Raw genomic sequence first — 21,461 nt, 5'->3', positions numbered from 1 at the left:
ACTGTTGTGGCTGGCAGTAATTGGGATTTGTTATTTATTAGTGTATGAATTATCTGTTATTACCACCATATAGGTTGAAGGTGTCAAACTTTTCCCTGCAAAACTCTCAAGTGCCACTGGAAGCAGATTAAAATATCTTTGGAAAATGTTTAACAAAATGAAAATACAACACGATATAGATAATGTTAATTTGTAGTTTTCAATGTCTATTGACTATGGTTCGAAGGGATCTGTTTCTATTTGAGTTTGATACCTCTGGCGTAGATCACTGCAGTATCACTGATGGTGACTTTTATTAGGTCCTTAGTACCAACTTTCAGGTTGTCTAAGAGCAAAACAGAGACTTTCCAGTTAAAGGTTGTTTTCCTTTGGGGGGCATGGAGGGTGATTGAGAGAGAATGGCCAAACTTTGATCCTGTATCTACTGTTTGGTTTTTTTTGGCAGATACTGGCAATGGCAGGATTGTGGAACCCCAGAACAGTGTTCGCCCTGATTCCTACAAACATTTTATTGCTCGATTCAAAGCATCTACTCTTCCCAAGGTAGCTTTGGAGGGTGGGGGAGGGTGGTCCCATGAGAAGGGATGGAGGCTTAGAGAAGTTAAAATTTTCTAGGGTCACACACTAAGTTATTAATTGAACTGAATTTCCTGATTCCTGACCTATAAAGCTGCATTACATTATACTCACATTCAGATCAGCTGTGTTTCCATGTCCCTCACCCCCATATCCATTCTGTCACCAAGTCCTTTTAATTCTACTTCTGTAATGTCTCTTGATTCTTTCCCTTCATTCCCACTTCCACTGCTCCTTTAGGTCACATCTTTATCACCTCTTTCTAGCCTACTGTCATAGGCTCCTGGCTGGTGTTCTGGTCTTTAGTTCTTTCCCTTCTCCAATCCAATCTTCATACCCAGCCATTCCCTTTAATTTTCCTAATCATCAGAGTTAGGTGTATTGTTCTTTGTTAGAAAACTTGTAAGAATTTCCCTTATCATATTGAGTAAAGTCTGTGCTCCTTAGCCTGTCCTTCAAGGCCTTTCACTATCTATTTCCAACTTCCCCTTCATAAACTTCAGATTCTAGCCAAACTGGCCTACTTATTGTTTATTAGCCTTTAAACAAAGTTTTATGCATGCATTCTTTAAATTTTAATTATTTCCTGATACACAGTCCCCTCCCTCATCCCAAATAGAACCCTCCCTTGTAATGAACAAAAACAGGTAAGCAAACTTGTAGACACATCCACCATGCTGAACAGTGTAGACAGTGATTCCACACCAGTGGTTCCTCCAGTCCCTACTAAGAGGAAGGCTACTCATTGTTTCTTGATCTTGTCATTCCTTCTCTTGCCTGGAGCCTTTACTTTAGCATATCCCACAACTAGAATGGATTCTTCTCTACCCCACCTCTATTATCCATCTAGCAAATGTAAATTAAGGGGTTATTTTATGAAATGTACTGTACTGGGTACAAAGGGATATGCAAAGACATGTAAGACCTAGTTCCCACCCTCTGTTAAATTGTTTCCTTTCTTACAAGGACTAACTGTGCTGACACTTCTCTAAAGTCTTTCCTTGTTCCCCACAGTTAGATGCAGTCTGTCTGTCTGTCTGTCTGTCTCTCTCTCCCCCTCTCCCTCTCCCTCTCCCTCCCTCTCTCTCTCTCTCTCTCTCTCTCTCTCTCTTTCTTTCTTTCTTTCTCTGAATCTTTTACTTGCCATTTTTCTAGTTTGTACTAATTGTGATCTCTCTACTTGTCTTACCTACCCTTATAGACCATAAACTTGTTGGGAGCAGGAACTGTGTCTTAGTTTCATCTTTGCACCTTCCTGGTATATAGCACAAAGCCTACAGAGCAGGAAGTTAATAAATATTTGTTGGATTGTGGTGTGTGTGTGTGTTAACAAGGAGGAGGGGAGTGTGTGTGTGCATGCACGTGCATGCATTTGCCTGAAATACAATAAGTCTTGTATATAGTGTGTCTTGTAAATGTGATATTTGTTTTCTTTCAGAAAATCTCCTTCCCTAAAAATAACCATGAGCATTTGAGGCTGAAAGCTGTTGTGGGTTATAATGGAAATGGAAGGGGAAACATGGTCTGGAGACCAGATACAGGTAGGGACCAGCCTGGGGAAAAAATGGACCTGGTGTTAGGCAATTGAAAGTAAGGGAAAAATATCACAAGTCTAATCTAGGACTCTTTCCTGAACTCAGTTTGGTGCTAAAGGACCAAAGAGTACTAACTGGTACCTGTTGAGGAATTAATTCATTGGAAGCAGCTTTCCCAATATAATCTAGTATTGTCACTGCCCAAGATTTTTTGTAACTTAAATATGTTGAAGGATTTTTGTTTTGTTTTTTTTTTTAAACTAACGTGACTTTATGGCCCTGATGTTCATATGCACTGGATTCTGAATTTTAAAAACATTTTATTGGTATCTTTTTCTATTATTTTCATTTCTGTATATATCCTTCCTTCTTCTCTTCGTAAGTGAGCCATCCCTTGTAGCAGAGAATAAAAAAGAGGAAAAATAAAAGCAGCCCAGCAAAACTACCAACATATTAACTCATAACCGACAGTATGTATATTTGATATTCCATGTCTATAGACCTCCCACCTCTCCAAAGGGAGGAAGGTTCATTTCTTTTCATTCTCCGGGGTCAGGCTTGGCCTTTAGAATTACGTAGCATTCAGTTTCAGAGTTTGGGGCTTTTTCCATTTATGTGATTTCAGTTATTGGTTCTGTTTACTTTTCATCAGTTAATATAACTCTTGGCATATTTCTCTGAATTCTATTCATAGTCATCATTTCTTATGGCACAGCAGTATTCCATTACTCTCCCATATTTCGTTTTACTCAGCCATTCCCTAACCAGTTGATATGTATTTTGTTTCCATTTCTTTATTACTGCAAAAGGTATTGCTATGAATATTTTAGTTTACATGGGACCTTTCTGTCTTTGACCTCCTTAGGGTATATGCCTAACAGAGGGATCTCTGGGTCAAAGAGTATGGACCTTTTAGTTACTTTCTTAGCATAATTCCAAGTTGCTTTGTACAATAGATTGACCAGTTCACAGCTCTGCTATGCAGTGTATTGGTATACACTGTTAGGGGAGCTGTACTTCTTTCTTCCCAGGGCCTCCAACGTTTCTCATTTTTGCCAGTTTTCTGGGTATGAAATTAAACCTCAGAGTTGTTTTGATTTGTATTTCTCCTATTAATAAATTGAAGCAATCTTTCATATGGTTGTTAATAATTTGTTTGTTTATATCTTTTGACCACTGACCATTGGAGAATAGTACCAATTGTTGATGTTTGTCTTATTTACTTTGTATCTTGTATATAAGATCCTTGTCAGAGCTATTTGATGCAAAGATATTCTTACAATCAACAGCTTTCTTTCTTATCTTAGTTGCCTTGATTTGGTTAATGAAAAAGCTTTTCAATTCCATGTAATTGAAATCCCCTTATTTGATAAAAAACTCTCCATTTAGCCATTGCTATGAAGTGTATCCCAGATTTTTGAGGAAGTTAGAGGCAGGGCGGTGTAATGAATAAAGTGCTGTACTTGGAGTCAGAAAGTCTTGGATATAAGTCCTGCCTCAGACACTCACATGGCCAAGTCTGTGACATGGGGGTAATGGTGAATGGGATAATAGGATCTACCTCATCTTGCTGTTCTGAAGCAGAAATGAGATAGGTAAAGAGCCTTTTGTAATTTCTGGGGGATACTGTGGATTTGACAAGACTGAGCTGTTGTGCACCTTTGAGAAATCTTATAAAATTAAATTTAAGGTAGATAAGGAGCCCTTTCTTTGAACTTACTCACTGTGCTCACTAGTAATGGTTTTCCTGTTTTTCTGTCCTCCATATAGGCTTTTTTGCATATACCTGTGGATGTGTGATTGTCGTGGAAGACCTGCACTCTGGCTCCCAGCAGCACTGGCTGGGCCACCCTGAGGAAATTTCAACTTTAGCTGTCAGGCATGATGCCCAGGTACCTATGTCTGAGAGTCTGTGGTCTTTGATGAAACAACCTCAACTGAACTCCTCAAAGCCAGTACTAGACTTAATCTTACCCGAAATTTTCTTTATTTACTGTAAGCAGGAATGACTACCCAGGGAAAGCTTGACCCCTGTTCCCATCTAAGTCCAGATTCTTCCCATGCCAGTTGCCATACTGTCTCTGGAGAAGGCTTGGCATGTGACTGCTCCTTCTGTATGGTCAGAAAGTCTAGAAATAATTACAGACAGGAAAAAGGACAGTACTGGTAGCCCAGCTCTCTCCTGAGGAAGCATGATGGCTAACCAGATGGAAGAGGCCAGGTCTAGCGTGAGGGTCACTGTGTCATAGGAAAGAGCACTGGCTTTAGAATCATAAGATTTTGGTTCCCAGCCCTCTCATTTACTAGCCACATGATTATGAACCAGTTATTTAATCTCTCTAACCCTCAGTTTCCTCATCTGTAAAATAGGGATAACTGTTTTCACTGCCCACATCGCAGGATGGTTGTGGGAAGTGTGTTTTGTGAATTATAGATTAATAAGTGTGAACTTATTATCATTTTTAGATAATTAGATGGGAGCAAGGGCCAAGTTAAACTTGTGAATTTAACAGACTTAGACATTAAGTTCACGAGGAATACAAAGTCCCTGCTTCAAGCAGATTATATTCTGTTGGGTGTGAGAGTGGCTGAGGTGAGGTTTGTAGATACAGCAGGCGCAGATTACTCACATTATTTTATTTTTAAGAAAATCTCGGGTGAGATGGGATTTGGGACTTTGATATGAGTGCTCTATCAATCTAGGAAGATTTGTTAAGGCCTCCCTTATGCCAAACATTATACTAAGCACTGGGGATACAAAGACAAAAAGATGAAATAATCCATGGTTTGATTCAGGAAGATCTAAGTTCAAAGACACTTTGACACTTACTCTGGGCAAGTCACTTAACCTGACTCAATGTCCTCGTCTGTAAAATGGGGATAATAATAGCATCTGCCTCCCAGAATTGTGAGGAGAGAGTGAGGTAATATTTATAAAGTGCTTTGGAAACCATCAAGAGCTACATAAATGCTGCTGTTCTTATCTCTGTGACGACTCCCATTTCTATATATTTAGCCTCTATCTCTTACCTGAACTTCAGTCTCAGGTCATTAGTTGTTAGAATATTCATTCAAACTGGATTTTTTTTTTCATTTTATTTTTTTTTCAAAGCTATCTTCACTATGTATATATTTTATTTAATATTTTCGTTTTCAACATTAATTTCCACAAGATTTTGAGTTACAAATTTTCTCCCCATTTCTACCCTCCCCCCATTCAAAGATGGTATATATTCTGTTTGCCTCGTTCCCCAGTCAGCCCTTCCCTCTTTTACCCTATTTACGCACCCCCATCCCCTTTCCCCTAACTTTCTTATAGGGCAGGATAGATTTCTATGCCCCATTCCCTATGTATGTTGTTTCCCAGCTGCATGCAAAAAAAAGAATTTTTTAAAAAATTTTTTTAAGCATCTGCTTTTAAAACTTTGAGTTCCAAATTCTCTCCCCTCTTCCCTTCCCACCCACCCTCCCTAGGAAGGCAAGCAATTCAACATAGGCCACACATGTGTCATTATGCAAAACCCTTCCACAATGCTCATGTTCTGAAAGGCTAACTATATTTCTTTCCATCCTATCCTGTCCCCATTTATTCAATTTTCTCCCTTTACCCTGTCCCTTTTCAAATGTGTTTGCTTTTGATTACCTCCTCCCCCTATCTTCCCTCCCTTCTATCACCCCCCCCCCTTTTTTTTAATCCCCTTCCCCTTACTTTCCTGTGGAGTAAGATACCCAATTGAGTGTGTATGTTATTCCCTCCTCAATTGAATCCAATGAGAGTAAGATTTACTCATTCCCTCTCACCTGCCCCCTCTTCCCTTCCTACAGAACTGCTTTTTCTTGCCACTTTTATGTGAGATAATTTACCCCATTCTATCTTTCTCCTTCTCTCAATATATTCCTCTCTTTTCCGTTAATTTGATTTTATTTATTTTTTTAGATATCATCCCTTCATATTCAACTCACCCTGTGCCATCTGTCTATGTATACACACACACACACACACACACACACACACACACACACACACACCTACTTATATACATACATAGACACTCACATATGTATATGTATACATACACACACACAAATACATATTATATATATGCATATTCGTTTCAGCTACTGTGATACTGAGGTCTCATGAATCATACACATCATCTTTTCATGTAGGAATGTAAACAAAACAGTTCAACTTTAGTAAGTCCCATATGATTTCTCTTTCTTGTTTACCTTTTCATGCTTCTCTTGATTCTTGTGTTTGAAAGTCAAATTTTCTATTCAGCTCTGGTCTTTTCACTGAGAAAGCTTGAAAGTCCTCTATTTTATTGAAAATCCATATTTTGCCTCAGAGCATGATACTCAGTTTTGCTGGTTAGGTGATTCTTGGTTTTAATCCTAGCTCCATTGACCTCCAGAATATCGTATTCCATGCCCTTCGGTCCCTTAGTGTAGAAGCTGCTAGATCCTGTGTTATCCTGATTGATTTTTCACAATATTCAAATTGTTTCTTTCTGGCTGCTTGCAGTATTTTCTCCTTGACCTGGGAGCTCTGGAATTTGGCGACAATATTCCTAGGAGTTTTCTTTTTGGGATCTATTTGAGGAGGCAATCTATGGATTCTTTCAATTTCTATTTTACCCTCTGGCTCTAGAATATCAGGGCAGTTCTCCTTGATAATTTCTTGCAAGATGATATCTAGGCTCTTTTTTTGATCATGGCTTTTAGGTAGTCCAGTAATTTTTAAATTATCTCTCCTAGATCTATTTTCCAGATCAGTGGTTTTCCCAATGAGATATTTCACATTGTCTTCCACTTTTTCATTCCTTTGGTTCTGTTTTATAATATCTTGATTTCTTGTAAAGTCACTAGCTTCCACTTGCTCCAATCTAATTTTTAAGGTAGTATTTTCTTCAGTGGTCTTTTGGACCTCGTTTTCCATTTGGGTAATTCTGCCTTTCAAGGCATTCTTCTCCTCATTGACTTTTTGGAACTCTTTTGCCATTTGATTTAGTCTATTTTTTTTTTTAATGCAATTTATTTATTTAACATATTTGGTTTTCAGCATTGATTTTCACAACAGTTTGAATTACAAATTTTCTCCCCATTTCTGCCCTCCCCCCCCACTCCAAGATGGCGTATATTCTGGTTGCCCTGTTCCCCAGTCAGCCCTCCCCTCTATCACCCCCCTCCCCTCTCATCCCCTTTTCCTTTCCTTTCTTGTAGGGCAAGATAAATTTCTACGCCCCATTGCCTGCGTATCTTATTTTTTAGTTGCATACAAAAAGTTTTTTTGTTTTTGAACATCTGATTTTAAAACTTTGAGTTCCAAATTCCCTTTCCTCTTCCCTTCCCACCCACCCTCCCTAAGAAGTTGAGCAATTCAACCTAGGCCACACATGTATTATTATGTATAACCCTTCCACAATACTCATGTTGTGAAAGGCTAACTACATTTTGCTCCTTCCCAACCCATCCCGCTTTATTGAATTTTCTCCCTTGACCCTGTCCCCTTTCCAAAGTGTTTGTTTTGATTACCTCCACCCCCATCTGCCCTCCACTCCATCCCCCCCTCCCCCCCCACCGCCTTTTATTTTTTTTTTATCTTCCTCCCTCTTCTTTCCTGCGGGGTAAGATACCCAGCTGAGTATGTATGGTATTCCCCCTCAGGCCAAATCTGATGAGAGCAAGGTTCACTCATTCCCCCCTCACCTGTCCTCTCCCCTCCTCCCATAGAACTGCTTTCTCTTGCCACCTTTATGGGAGATAATCCACCCCATTCTATCTCTCCCTATCTCCCTCTCTCAGTATGTTACTCTCTCATCCCTTAATTTCATTTTATTTCTTTTAGATATCTTCTCTTCATCCTCAACTCACCCTGTGTCTGCTCTCTCTCTTTTACATATATATATATACACATACATACATATACACATAGATACATACATACATTCACATTCACTTATATATATACTTAAACATATATATATATATATGCATATTCCCTTCAACTACCCTAATACTGAGGTCTCATGAATCATACTCATCATCTTTCCATGTAGGAATGTAAACAAAACAGTTCAACTTTAGTAAGTCCCTTGCAATTTCCGTTTCTTGATTACCTTTTCATGCTTCTCTTGATTCTTGTGTTTGAAAGTCAAATTTTCTATTCAGTTCTGGTCTTTTCACTGAGAAAGCTTGAAAGTCCTCTATTTTATTGAAAGTCCATATTTTGCCTTGGAACATGATACTCACTTTTGCTGGGTAGGTGATTCTAGGTTTTAATCCTAGCTCCATTGACCTCCGGAATATCGCATTCCAAGCCCTTCGATCTCTTAATGTAGAAGCTGCCAGATCTTGGGTTATTCTGATTGGGTTTCCACAATACTCAAATTGTTTCTTTCTGGCTGCTTGCAGTATTTTCTCCTTGATCTGGGAGCTCTGGAATTTGGCAACAATATTCCTAGGAGATTTCTTTTTGGGATCTATTTGAGGAGGCGATCGATGGATTCTTTCAATTTCTATTTTGCCCTGTGGCTCTAGAATATCAGGGCAGTTCTCCTTGATAATTTCCTGAAAGATGGTATCTAGGCTCTTTTTTTGATCATGGCTTTCAGGTAGTCCAATAATTTTTAAATTATTTCTCCTGGATCTATTTTCCAGGTCAGTGGTTTTTCCAAGGAGATATTTCACATTGTCTTCCATTTTTTCATTCCTCTGGTTCTGTTTTATAATATCCTGATTTCTCATAAAGTCACTAGCTTCCACTTGCTCCAATCTAATTTTTAAAGTCGTATTTTCTTCAGTGGTCTTTTGGACCTCCTTTTCCATTTGGCTAATTCTGCCTTTCAAGGAATTCTTCTCCTCACTGGCTTTTTGGAGCTCTTTTGCCATTTGAGTTAGTCTATTTTTTAAGGTGTTGTTTTCTTCAGTGTATTTTTCAGTATTTTTTTGGGTCTCCTTTAGCAAGTCATTGACTTGTTTTTCATGGTTTTCTCGCATCCTTCTTATTTCTCTTCCCAATTTTTCCTCTACTTCTCTAACTTGCTTTTCCAAATCCTTTTTGAGTTCTTCTATGGTCTGGGGCCAGTTCATGTTTTTCTTGGAGGCTTTGGTTGTAGGCTCTATGACTTTGTTGTCTTCTTTAGGCTGTATGTTTTGGTCTTCTTTGTCACCAAAGAAAGAATCCAAAGTCTGAGACTGAATCTGGGCGCGTTTTCGCGTCCTGGCCATATTCCCAACCAACTAACTTGACCCTTGAGTTTTTCAGTGGGGTATGACTGCTTGTAGATTACAGAGTTCTATGTTCTACGTTTGGGGGGGAGGTGCCAGCTCTATCAGAGCCGCACTCCTCCTTCCCCAAGGACCCCCAGTCCAGACTGGGCTCAGATCTTCGGCAGGCTGTGCACCCCTGCTGTGATCCGCCACTTAATTCCTCCCACCAGGTGGGCCTGGAGCCGGAAGTAACAACAGCTGTAACTGCCCCACCTCCGCTGCCCCCGGGGCTGGAAGCCGAACCGCGAACTCCTTCCACTCCCGCAGCTTTTCCCACTAACCTTCTCCGCAGTCTTTGGTGTTTGTGGGTCGAGGGGTCTGGTAACTGCTCACGTATTCAGGGCGCTAGGGCCCCCTCCGCCAGGCTTCTGGTCTGGATCGTCCACGCCGCTCAGGCTGGGCTCTGCTCCACTCCGTTCCCAGCTCCCAGCTCCGTGTGGAATAGAGCTCACCCAGAGACCATCCGGGCTGTCCTGGGCTGGAGCCCTGCTTCCCTCTGCTGTTCTGTGAGTTCTGCCGTTCTAGAATTGGTTCAGAGCCATTTGTATAGGTTTTTGGAGGGACTTGGGTACGGAGCTCACTCTAGTCCGTGCTTACCAGCCGCCATCTTGGCTCCGCCCCCTAGTCTATTTTTTAAGGCGTTATTTTCTTCATTATTTTTTTTTGGGTCTCCTTTAGCAAGTCATTGATTTACTTTTCATGGTTTTCTTGCATCACGCTCATTTCTCTTCCCAATTTTTCCTCTACTTCTCTAACTTGTTTTTCCAAATCCTTTTTGAGGTCTTCCATGGCCTGAGACCAGTTCATGTTTTTCTTGGAGGCTTTTGATGTAGGCTTTTTGACTTTTAGCAGCCTCTGTGCGGGTGTAACCAGCACCCGGAAAGCTGTCAACACGCTTCAAAAGCACAGGTTCTTTTGATCTGCTTTAGTAAGGAAAGCAGCGTTAAGGGGTTGACAAGCTTACTTTAATTCAGCATGCAAATATCATTCACTTAGTTCAGGGGAAAAAACCAGCACCCTGAACTTCAGAGCAAAATACAAACAAAGTACAAACATCAACAGACAGACCTTGTCTGATTCAAATCCCAATACATAGTTACCAGAGTTTAACAAAGTCTCAGCATCCAGGTTACAAGCTGGAGGGCTCTTAGCTGCAGCTGCCTGGAGTCTCTGCATCAGTGCACCAGCACCTTTGAGAGCCCTAAACAAATTACAAACATTGACAGACAGACCAAATACAGATTCATGGTTACCAACATCTAGGTTCAGCCCGGTGGGCTGGCCCAGAGTCACTTGCGCCACCACTGCTGTGGGTAAGAGGTCCAAAGAAGAGAAAGCCAACCCCTGGTTTTATATCTTTTTCAGGGTCAGGGGTGAGTCACACGTTTGACTCACCCACATGACCTAGAGTCACAAAGAGGGACTTAAAACCCACATGGTCTAAAAGCCTCTGCTGTCCCAGACATGTCACTCAAACTCATGTGTAAACTAGTCCCTCCCCTTAGGTTTGGTCCTGGGGCTTAGCACCCAGTAAGACTCAGTGAAATACCCTGAATTACTCAAAGGAAACAAAAGCCAAACTCTTCAAGAGCACTTGGTTGAACTAAGTGCTAAGAGCCCATTTTGCTTACCAACACAACAGGGCACAGCAAGAGAATCTGCCTTTGTGCCCACAAAGTGCTCCTTGCATTCCCGCTCTGATCTGCTGCTAGATTCCTCCCACCGTGTGAGCCAGGGACTTGGGAAACTGCTCACACTGGTGCTCTGGAGGCAGCCTCAGGAGCTTTCTGCTGCTGCTCCTACTGCCACCACTGCACAACCTCCTCCAACCCCAGAGCTGGCGGCCAGACCTCTCTGAACTCAATCCAACAGTTTCTTCCTAACCTGCTCTTTGGTGTTTGTGGGTTGAGATGTCTGGTAACTGCCACAGCTCACTATTTCATGGCCCCAAGGCCTGTTCTGGCTGGCTGACTCAGGGTCTGGTTTGTCCTGGCGTGGCCCATGCCGGGCTGCCCTCTGCTCTCATCACCGTGCGATAGACCCTTCCCAGCGACCATCCAGGCTCTCCTGGGCTGGAGATCTGTTTCCCTCTGCTATTTCATGGGTTCCACAGCTCTAGAATTTGTTCAGAGCCATTTTTTACAGGTGTTTGAGGGATTTGGTCAGGGAGCTTAAGCAAGTCCCTGCTTTCCTGCCACCATCTTAACTCTGCCCCCCATACTGGATGTCTTAAATTCAATATGTCTGAAGCAACTCATTATCTTTTCTTCTAAATCCTCCACTTTTCTAAACTTCCCTATTTCTGTCAAAGGCACCACCATCCTTCTGGTGTGTGAGGTTTGTAAATCTACCATTATCCAGGACATCTCACTCTCCACCACCCCATTTCACCCCTCACCCATCAGATCAGCTGCCAACATCTGTCACATTCAGTCCCTTCTCTCCATGCACATAGCCACCACCTTAGTTAAGGCCCTCATCACCTGTTGCCTGGATGACTACAACACTCTTCTAATTGGTCTTCCTGCCTCGAGTCTCTCCCTCCTTCAGTCCCTTTATCCATTGCTGCCAATGACATTTTCCTTAAGTGCAGATCTGACCGTGTCATTTCCCTAATCAACCAACTCCAGTGCCTTCTAATTGCTTCCAGGATAAAATATAAACTCCTCTGTTTAGCTTTTAGAGTCCTACACAACCTGGCCCTACTCTGTCTTTCCATCTTTGTGGGATCCCCTTCTTGTACTTTTCAACTCAGCCAAACTGGCCTTTTTTCTGTTCTTTACTCATGAGGTGCCATCTCCCGTCTTCTTGGAATGTCTTCCCTCCTTACCTCTGCCTTATAGAGTCTCTTTTGTTCTTTGAGAAGCAGCTCAGACACTCATCTACTGAATGAAGCCTTTCCCTATCCCCCCAACTGCTAGCATCCTCCCTTATATCCTACTGTGTGTATGTGTGTGTGTATTCACACATACACATTTTTATATATTTGCATTTATTTTATATATATATTTTTTTAGTTTTAGGGTTTTTTTAGGTTGGTTTTTTTTTTTTTTTTGGCACGGCAGTTGGGGTTAAGTGACTTGCCCAAGGTCGCACAGCTAGTACGTATGTCAAGTGTCTGAGGCCAGATTTGAACTCAGGTCCTCCTGACTCCAGGGCCGGTGCTCTACTCACTGTGCCATCTAGCTGCCCCTATTTTATTTATTTTTATGTATGCTTTTTGTCTCCATTAAAATGTAAACTCATTTCAAGAAGGAATTAAGTTTCAGTCTTTTTACTTGCCCCAGCATTTAGAATAGTGCTTGGCACATATTAAGACCTTAATAAATATTTGTTGATTATTTGATTGAAGTATTGACTCCCTCCTTGCAAGGGATTGTTTATGTCTCAGACCCAGTGTGAGAGACCCAGTTTCCACAAACAAAACCTGCAGAAAGTTGCGATTTAGGTTCAGACTCCATACAACTTCTGCTTCCCACAAGGGGGCCCATTTCCCTCCCTACTTTAGGGAAATTGGTTGGGCATCATGGAAGGATAGGATTAGAGTTAGGGTTAACTAATAGGTCAATAAACTGTATACTTTTCCATTTTCATTGTATATCTTCTCTTATATATGTAAGTGCCATTATCCAGCGCCTTTGTTTTTGTTTCCTGTCCCCCACATTTATTTTGTTCCTAATTGGTACAATTACCAGGGAGAAGATGAAGAGGTAAATCTCAAATCAGTGAATTTCACCACTTAGTAGTAAATTTTTTTGCAAATAGTGTTTTTGGACTATCCATGTCTTCCTGTTAGCAGAAATGGTGGAGTTGGTGCCATTATCTTTTTACAGATTAATTGTGGGTTTAAATTCCTTTCTTGTTTTTTTTTTTATTCCCGTGGACATGTATGATAGTGTAAATTCTGTTTGTGTTTGTGACCTGACATTATATCTTTCAAAGTCTGTTACTTACTGGATGAAGAAGAGGTTGTTCTCCTGGATTGTTCCTGTAATGAGTTGTTTTTTTGTTTTTTTGTCTACCAGGTCCTTGCTTCTGCCTCAGGTTGGGGAGATAAGAGCTCTCGTTGTCAAGTCCGAATCTGGGATGTGCCAGAGGGGACTTGCCGCAAGGTTCTGTTCCATCATGAGACTGAGGTGCAAGCCATGGCATATTCACATAATGACCGACTTTTCATCACTCTGGGTTAGTAGCAATGATATCCAGAGTTCAAACCCAGCCTCTTGTCTTTTAACATTTGGCCACATATAATATGAAATTATGGCCTTAGAAATCACAGAAAAAGATTTATTTCATTCACCGATTGTCTTTTGGGTGTAGGGGTGGGCTGAGAAAAAATTGTATTAGTTTATTTGACCTTACCTGCAGTGTTTCCTCCCTATGGGTTATGTGTCCTTCTAATGCCAGGCAGTCTGGGTTAAAGTCCATCTTTGGCAAACTAGAGGCTTCTAAGATTGCTTCTAGCAATCCGGTTCAATTCAACAAGCACTCATTAAATGCTTACTGTGTGCATTATGACCATGTCACTATGTTAGGTGCTAAGTTTACAAAGACAAGCCAAAAAATATTGTCTGCCCTCAAAGAATTTATACACTGGGGACTTTGAGTTCTAACATATGTCTGACTTCCAGGGGATTACAGCGACCGAACCATCGCCCTCTGGAACGCCTTCACCTATGAACTGATGTCCTCCACCCGATTCGTGGAGCCAGTTCATGAAGTGGCATTTAACCCTTTCAGTGCTAATGAGCTTGCTTGTGTGGGCCAGGAAGCTATGACCTTCTGGGTCATGAAGCACTGGGGAGCTGATATCAACCTCCAGGTATCTTAGAGTCTTTTACCCCCTTCTCTTCTGACAGGTCAGGGAGCGTTCAATCTGGGTAACCTTCTGGTATTCAGAGGCTGCCCTGTGGCTCCGGGTGGTTATGAAGGGTTGTTTATCCTTGCCTTCTGGTTTTTCATGAATGCCAACATTCACCTTCTCATCATAATCCATAACATCAGTTGATGTTTTCTGTCTTTGGGTCAGGTCCACAGAGTTCCTGTTCCTGAGGAAATAGGAGCAGTGGAACTGACATCAGTTTGCTACAGCATCATCCCCTTACTCTACAGCGGCACCAACACTGGACAGATCTGCGTCTGGGACGTAGGCACCAACCGCTGTTTTATGACCTGGGAGGCCGATGAGGGTGAGATTGGTGAGTAGATACCAGTGCAAAACCTGCTTAGCTTTAGTCATTCCACGGGGAGCGAGAAAAGCTCCCCTTCTGTTCAGTTGCTTTTGACTTTGTTATTGACGTTGAATGGACCTTATTTCATTTTCCACCTAATTTTTTCTGAGTAAATGAACAAATGAATGAAGCATTTATTTAGTGCATGCTACATGCCAAGCACTGGACAAAGTAGGCTCTAGTAGGAGCTATCGTTAAACCCTGGGGATAAAAATAGGAAAATGAGACAGTCCCTGCTTCTCAAGGAGCTCCCAGTTTATGGAGGAGACAACATTTATGGAAGGTTTTAGCTGCAAGTGCAGCAGAAAGGTTCTGGAGCCCATAGGGTATGATGGTAAAGCAGAGGGTGATGCCTCTTCTTTCGCGTCATTTCCACTGATAGAACCATACCTGTTTCTGATCTTGTGCCATTTAATGGTGCCAAGGACTTTGGCGACAAGAATTTTCTTTTCTGGGTCTTCAGTAGCGATGACTGCATCCCACGCAGGTACAGTTTCTAGGCTGCATCTCCACGGAGGCTGCCTCCCAGTATGACAGCTGAGGGGAGGCCATTGGACTGGGAGGCTGCGGCTGTTCCCAAGGCACTTGGGTTCTGGGCCCTGGGCTGCTTCCACCATGTTCTGAGGGGAGGTGGTGGTCAGGGCTCCAGATCTGTGACTTATCTGAGGCTGTGTGAGGCTTTGAGCTTTTGGTTTATTATCCAACCCAGAAAGTTACCGAAGATCGTTCCTAAGGTCCCCTTTAGGTCTCATATTCATTTCAATTCAACAAGCACCTATTACGTGCAAAGCGCTACAAAGACAAAATGAAAAATAGTGCAAAAGTTGTGGGAAAAAATGCAAAAAACATGGCACAAACACTCAGATATTGTCTATTTTTTTCACTTTTTTTGTTTGGATTTTTGATTTTTAGTTTACAACACTCAGTTCCACATGTTTTTGAGTTCCAAATTTTCTTCCCCTCCCTTGCCTCCCCCCTCCCCCCCAAGACGGCATGGAATCTGATATATGTTCTACATATGCCTTTGCTTTAAACTTATTTATACAATAGTCAAGTTGTAGAGAAGAATTATGATGAATGGAATGAATCATGAGAAAGAAGAAACAAAACCAAAAAAGAAGAGAAAAAAAAGAGAGAGCAAAATAGTTTGCCTCAATCTGCATTCCGACTCCATAGTTCTTTCTCTGGATGTAGAGAGCTCTTTCTATCGTGAGTCCTTTGTTGTCTGTTTTTTTTTAATTAGTTTTTATTGATGTATTCTCTTTCTTACATCATCGTGGTTATCTCTAGTAGCCTCCCCCTCCCACTCCCAGAGAGCCATCTCATATGGCAACTAATATTTTTTAAAGAGTCCAAAAACATGTGCAATGTATAACACCTGTGTACCTCCCAGCTCTATGAAGAGGTACATTTAAGTCCTATTTGGTCTTTATAATTTTGTTACTTTTGGTTTTTTTGGTATGTTGTTCTTTCTAATTCTTTCGGAGTTCATGGGGACTTTTTTCTTATCGATGACTTTCTTGGGGTATAAGCCCAGTAATGGAATCTTTGGTTCAAAGGGTAGATGTTTTAGTCACTTTATTTGAATAATTCCAAATTGCTTTCCAAAATTGTTGTGCCAATTCACAACTCCACCAACAACGTATTGGTGATATTGTCTATTCTAATGGCCTCCCCAGCTCTCCCAGTCTGTATCCTGAGATCCCTTTTAACAAAAATATTCTGTGGCCAGTTCAAGACCCAAGTTGAGGAAACGGATTTATTTTTCCCTGGTGTCCTAGGTGTGCTTCTGTGTTCTGGGAACCGGCTGGTCAGTGGCAGCAACACTAAGCGTATCCGCCTGTGGGCAGTGGGAGCGGTGCAGGAGCTGAGGACGAAGGGTTCCGGGGCAAGGTGAGACAGGCATCCCGCACACCAAATAGTCATTTGTTCTTTCAGTAAACATTTCCTAATCCCTGTGTGCCAAGGATTGTACTGAGCGCTAGAGACCCATTATCAGCTGCTTCTTCTGAGGAAAGGAGTCGATTTGGGAATTCCAGAGCTTGGAACTTCGTTGTCCGGCTGTCCTAGTATGTGGGCTTGACCCAGACACTGTACTGTTCCTTTGGCTCCTGGAGTGTCTAGTGTCACCCCTTTAATAGAGAAGGGCCGTTAAAGTGTGTCTCCTCCCTGAGTGATTCTGTGCTTTTCTTTCTGACTCAACTGGAAAGGACTTAGAAGCCTTCAGAGCCAGCCTCATACATACCTCATTTCATAGTTTTCATTTTTTTCTTTGAAAAAAATATCCTTTGACTATCTTTTGGGAAATTTTTATAAATTTGAATCAATGAAAAAATGCTTCAAATCACTAATAATGAGAGAAATGCAAATTAAATCAACTCTTTTTCCATTTCATACCTATCAGATTGGCAAAGATGACAGAAAGGAAAATGACATTTGTTTGCGCAGCTTTGGGAAAACTGGTACTCTAATGCACTGTTGGAACTGTGAGCTGGTGCAGCAGGTCTGAAAAGCAATCTGGAAGCATGCTCCCACAGTCACTAAATAGTGACCCTTTGACTCAGCCTTTGACTAAAGGCCTGTACCCCAAAGAGACCAGAGAAAGAGAAGAAGAAGCCTCATTTACACAAATATAGCAACTCTTTTTTTTTTTTTAATAGCATAGTAGTATAGCACAGATCCACCTTCTTCAAATACCTAGACATGGCGTCAGGACTGAACTCCCTTCTCATCCCCCACTATCCCTTGACTTTGGCCGAGTGGGTGGATCCTCTGTATCTGAGCCCATGAAAGGGGCCTGGCAAGTAAAGAGATATGGTTGGGAATGGGGACCAGGCAGTTCATTGGGCTGTAGTGATAGGATTCAGGTTAAGGAAGTGAGTTGTCATTTTTTGGGGGAGGTGGGTAAGAAAGGGAACAATGAAGAGTGTAAGACTGTTTCTTGTCTTTGCCTGGAGACTGTGGATTTAAAAAAAATAGTGGTGCTTTGGGGAATGCTGAGCCTTTTGATTTCCAGTTTTTGAAGAGCAGATCAATCTCCAAGCTTTTATTAAAGTGTCTACTATGTGACAGAAACTGTGCTAGGGATACAAAGGCAAGAATGAAATAGTTTTTGCCCTCTAGGAACTTCCATTCTATAGGCAGAGAGACTAGGTACAACATGTGCACATATAAGTTATAGATCTGGGAATTAAAAGTCTTCAGGGCAGCCTTCTCAGTAGAACTTCCTAGAACGATACTCTCCCTCTTAAATTCCAGTTGTATCTCAAAAGACAACTGCTTTACACCAGTTTCTCCAAATTCCACTTCCTAGAAATTCTATGAATTCATGTACAGAAAGGGGCAGCAGCCAGGGCAGAGCCAGAGGTCATCCCCCAGGTCAATGACTGAAGTCTGGTTAACTGGCTGAGGGGGCTGACTGAGTCTTCTTCTCTCCATGATGTTCCATACTTTGATATAGAATTCTTTTTGGTTGGTTTCAGTTGGTTAACTACCTGGATCATTTATTTTTTATGATGTACTTCCAACAATTGGCTCATTCAAAAACAAGTCCTGTTTTGCTCTGTGAAGCCTGTATTAAATGAATGATTCATTCATCCGCAGACATTTTGTCAGGACCTATTTTGTTTAATGTGCTAGATACTGGGAGATACAAATAATAATGATAAGTAAAAATAAATAAAAATTTAAAAATAATAAAAATAAACAAATATAAATATATAAAAATTAATATAATAAATAATGAATAAAACATAGTTCTTGCCCTAGAGAAGTTTATACTTTAATAGGAGTGATTAGATATCTAGACAGATAAAAGTAAACCAAATTAGAATATTATATGATGCATAAGAAGAATGATTCTAAATTGCTCAGAGATAAGCTGAAGGAGAAGTTGCTTCTGGCTGTACAGGTGGTTATCAGGGAAGGCTTCATGGAGGAGAGGTGGTTTTTTAGTTGATCCTTTGAAAATCTCTTCCCACTGTCATAGGAACCCCTATGATCTCCCTCTCCCTTGCCATGGGCAATCTCTTTCCAAAATAGAACTAGGAAGATCTTTTAATACCATGGTTAAGATACATTGCATGAGATAATAATAATGACGGCTAACATTTATATAAGTCTTTTACTATGTACCAGGTGCTGTGTTGAGCACTTTACAAATATTTTTGCATTTGATTCTTATGACAATCCTGTGAGGTAGGTGCTGTTATTCTCCACACTTTACAGTTGAGGAAACTGAGGTAAATTAAGTGTCTTGCCCAGAGTCACACAGCTAGGAGGTATCCAAGGTCATTTTTGAACTCAGGTCTTCCTGACTGCAGGCCTGAACCACCAGCTGACTTTGCAGCTTCTCATCAACACGCTTTGAGGCTGCATTGGTGTGGAAAGCCCTGGGACATAACCTGTTAAAGGCCCAGTTCCTGACCTTCCACCTGCACATTGTCTCTCTCCAGGCTCAGCTCAGAGCACAGCTAGGGCTTACTGGCTGTGACTTGTCCTGGCCCACACCACCTAACTATAACCCTGCTTCATACGTTGGCTGGAATTGTTCACTCTCCCTCTATAACAGGGTTCTTAATCCAGGGGCTGTGAACTTGTTTTAATATTTTTATAATTGTATTTCAGTATAATTGGTTTCTTTTGCAATCCTCTATATTTTATCACGTGCACATGATTCCGAGAGGGGTCTGTAGGCTTCACCAGCCTGCCAGAGGAATCCATGATACGAAAAAATGTTAAGAGCCCCTGCCCTTTGGTCACTGACCTGAATCAACTCTTCTTTCTCTTCCTCTCTCTACTCTTCCTTGACCACCTCTGTGCTCCTGTCAGCCTCTTCAAACACTTGGCAATTCTCTTCCTCTTTCCAGGCTCCCTAGAACCAAAACGCCCTCTATGATCATTCCACTCCCAGGCCAGCCTCTCAACCTAAAAAGTGACCCAATATCACCTGCGTGGTACATGTTGACTTTGCTACAGCCCTGTGAAGTTGGGAATATTGAGTAGCTACATCTCTCTCCACACGGCTGAATGTCCTTTGGGCACTGAGCTCCTGACAAATGAGAGAACTAGCGTGTGGATAGGCAGAGATAGGAAGGGAGGACATTCTTGGCATAGAAGAGACCAGGGACAAAGGCACAGAAGGGAGGATGTGGAGAGAGTCTACGACTAGTCTGGTTTGACCAAAGGGAAGTAGTGTCAAGTCAAGTGTTGGATCCACTTGTTGTAGGGGGGTGGAAATGGGAAAATCTGAACTTCATCCTAAAAGTTTTTGAATGAGACATTGACTGATCAGACTTCTGTATTAGGTGTAACCAACAACAACAAGAAAAAAAATTGTTCTTAATTTGGCACCTGTTAAGCTTTGGACCACTTGCTTCCATCCTTCCCATTATCCGCCCAATTCCCTTTTTTTCCTGCTAATTTCAGATTTCCAGACTTTCTGTTGTTCCTCAGGTCCAGCTCTGTCTTTATGGAGCAAGAGATGACTCTGGATGGTGCTGTGGTCAGTGCCAGCTTTGACGATGGCATGGATATGGGCATCGTGGGCACAACTGCAGGCACACTGTGGTATATCAACTGGGCTGAGAGGACCAACATCCGCCTCATCAGTGGCCACAAAAACAAGGTAAAGAGTCCGAAGGCACAGAGCTTGCCGGCGTTCAGGGAATGCCAAGAATGCGTGAGCTGTCCTCTCCTGCAGCCTTATTACAGATTTGTTCTCTACTTGGCCGCTATCTCTGATCATATCTTGTTCAAACGTAGGGGACGTGAAACTTGGAAGACTGGGGTTTTAGGTCGTTTTGGAACTGCAGGGGGAAGCTTTCCAGAGAAGAGGCATTCACTTGTCTGCCTTGACTTCTTTGATGCTTCAGAGACACAGTCTGATTCATCATCAAAGAGTATCTTTCATCTGTGTCCCTACTATGACTATTACGATGGTATCATCACATTGATTACTAATACAGTATCATGGTGCAGTTGATGAGCTCGCCTCACGGTTGTTAAAGGCGGGTGGAGCAGAGCATAATGAGTTGCCTGTTGGAGTGATGATAATCCAGTCTTTTGTAGTAGCTGCATTTCTTCCTGGAATGTGAGAGAAAGGAGAGCGCTCATGTAGGCCACACCAGCATCTCCCCTCCCTGTCCTTGCAGGTGAATGAAGTGACCTTTAGCCCTACTGAGTCCCACTGTGCCACTTGTGGTGATGATGGCAGTGTGCGGGTCTGGTCCTTGACCAGCATGGAGCTGGTAGTACAGTTCCAGGTGCTAAACCAGGTACTTATGAGACAGAGCTAAGTGATGTCCAGTCACATGGAACACACTCTCCTTGGGGCTGACCCTCCGGTTATTGGGGACCATCCCTCATCACAGGGTGCTAGAGCCTGAAGTTGGGAGTGTGCTCTAACCCTGGGCTGGATTGTTCTTCCCACTTCTTTTCTGTGCCCCACACCTATCCTTTGAAGGGAAGGGCAAGCTAAGGCCCTACATCCTTCTACTCTTGGGGAATCTAAAGAGATGAATTTCCTAAAGGGACTGAAATAGGGGGGAGGAAGAGTGGGTTGATGCTAACAAGATGAAATGTAAGAGGGTAAATGTAAATTATATCCTTCTAGAAGATTATATGTGCAGGGACAGAATGGGAGAGATGTGTCTAGAAAGTAGTTTATGTAGAAAAGAGACCAGAGAGTCTTAATATTTGGCAAATTACACCTCCGTTTTTTGTAGATATGGGGTGAAACAGTGTAATGTAGTAGTCAGAAGAGCTTGTTCTCTATTGCCGCTTACACTACATTGTAAATAGAAGCAGAGTTGGCATAGTGAGGGAAGTGATAGCTGGGAGCAGCCTG

At 41.9% G+C, this 21,461-nt stretch overlaps 1 protein-coding gene across 1 annotated transcript in view; it reads left to right on the top strand.

Annotated features, from left to right (window-relative positions):
- WDR90 (WD repeat domain 90) overlaps nucleotides 1–21,461 on the top strand; it is a 63,085-nt gene that overhangs the window by 29,957 nt on the left and 11,667 nt on the right. The window contains exons 28-36 of the mRNA XM_036738333.1: nucleotides 446–543; nucleotides 2,015–2,117; nucleotides 3,882–4,003; nucleotides 13,409–13,568; nucleotides 14,015–14,205; nucleotides 14,413–14,581; nucleotides 16,396–16,507; nucleotides 20,069–20,240; nucleotides 20,767–20,889. Coding sequence (XP_036594228.1) covers nucleotides 446–543; nucleotides 2,015–2,117; nucleotides 3,882–4,003; nucleotides 13,409–13,568; nucleotides 14,015–14,205; nucleotides 14,413–14,581; nucleotides 16,396–16,507; nucleotides 20,069–20,240; nucleotides 20,767–20,889 — 1,250 coding nt within the window. The remainder of the gene's footprint in view (nucleotides 1–445; nucleotides 544–2,014; nucleotides 2,118–3,881; nucleotides 4,004–13,408; nucleotides 13,569–14,014; nucleotides 14,206–14,412; nucleotides 14,582–16,395; nucleotides 16,508–20,068; nucleotides 20,241–20,766; nucleotides 20,890–21,461) is intronic.

This window comes from Trichosurus vulpecula, chromosome 9 (genome assembly GCF_011100635.1).
Source record: "Trichosurus vulpecula isolate mTriVul1 chromosome 9, mTriVul1.pri, whole genome shotgun sequence".
NCBI classification, from domain to species: Eukaryota; Metazoa; Chordata; class Mammalia; order Diprotodontia; family Phalangeridae; genus Trichosurus; species Trichosurus vulpecula.
Note: the sequence above shows the minus strand (reverse complement) of the source record. Positions and strands in the feature narration are given on the sequence as shown.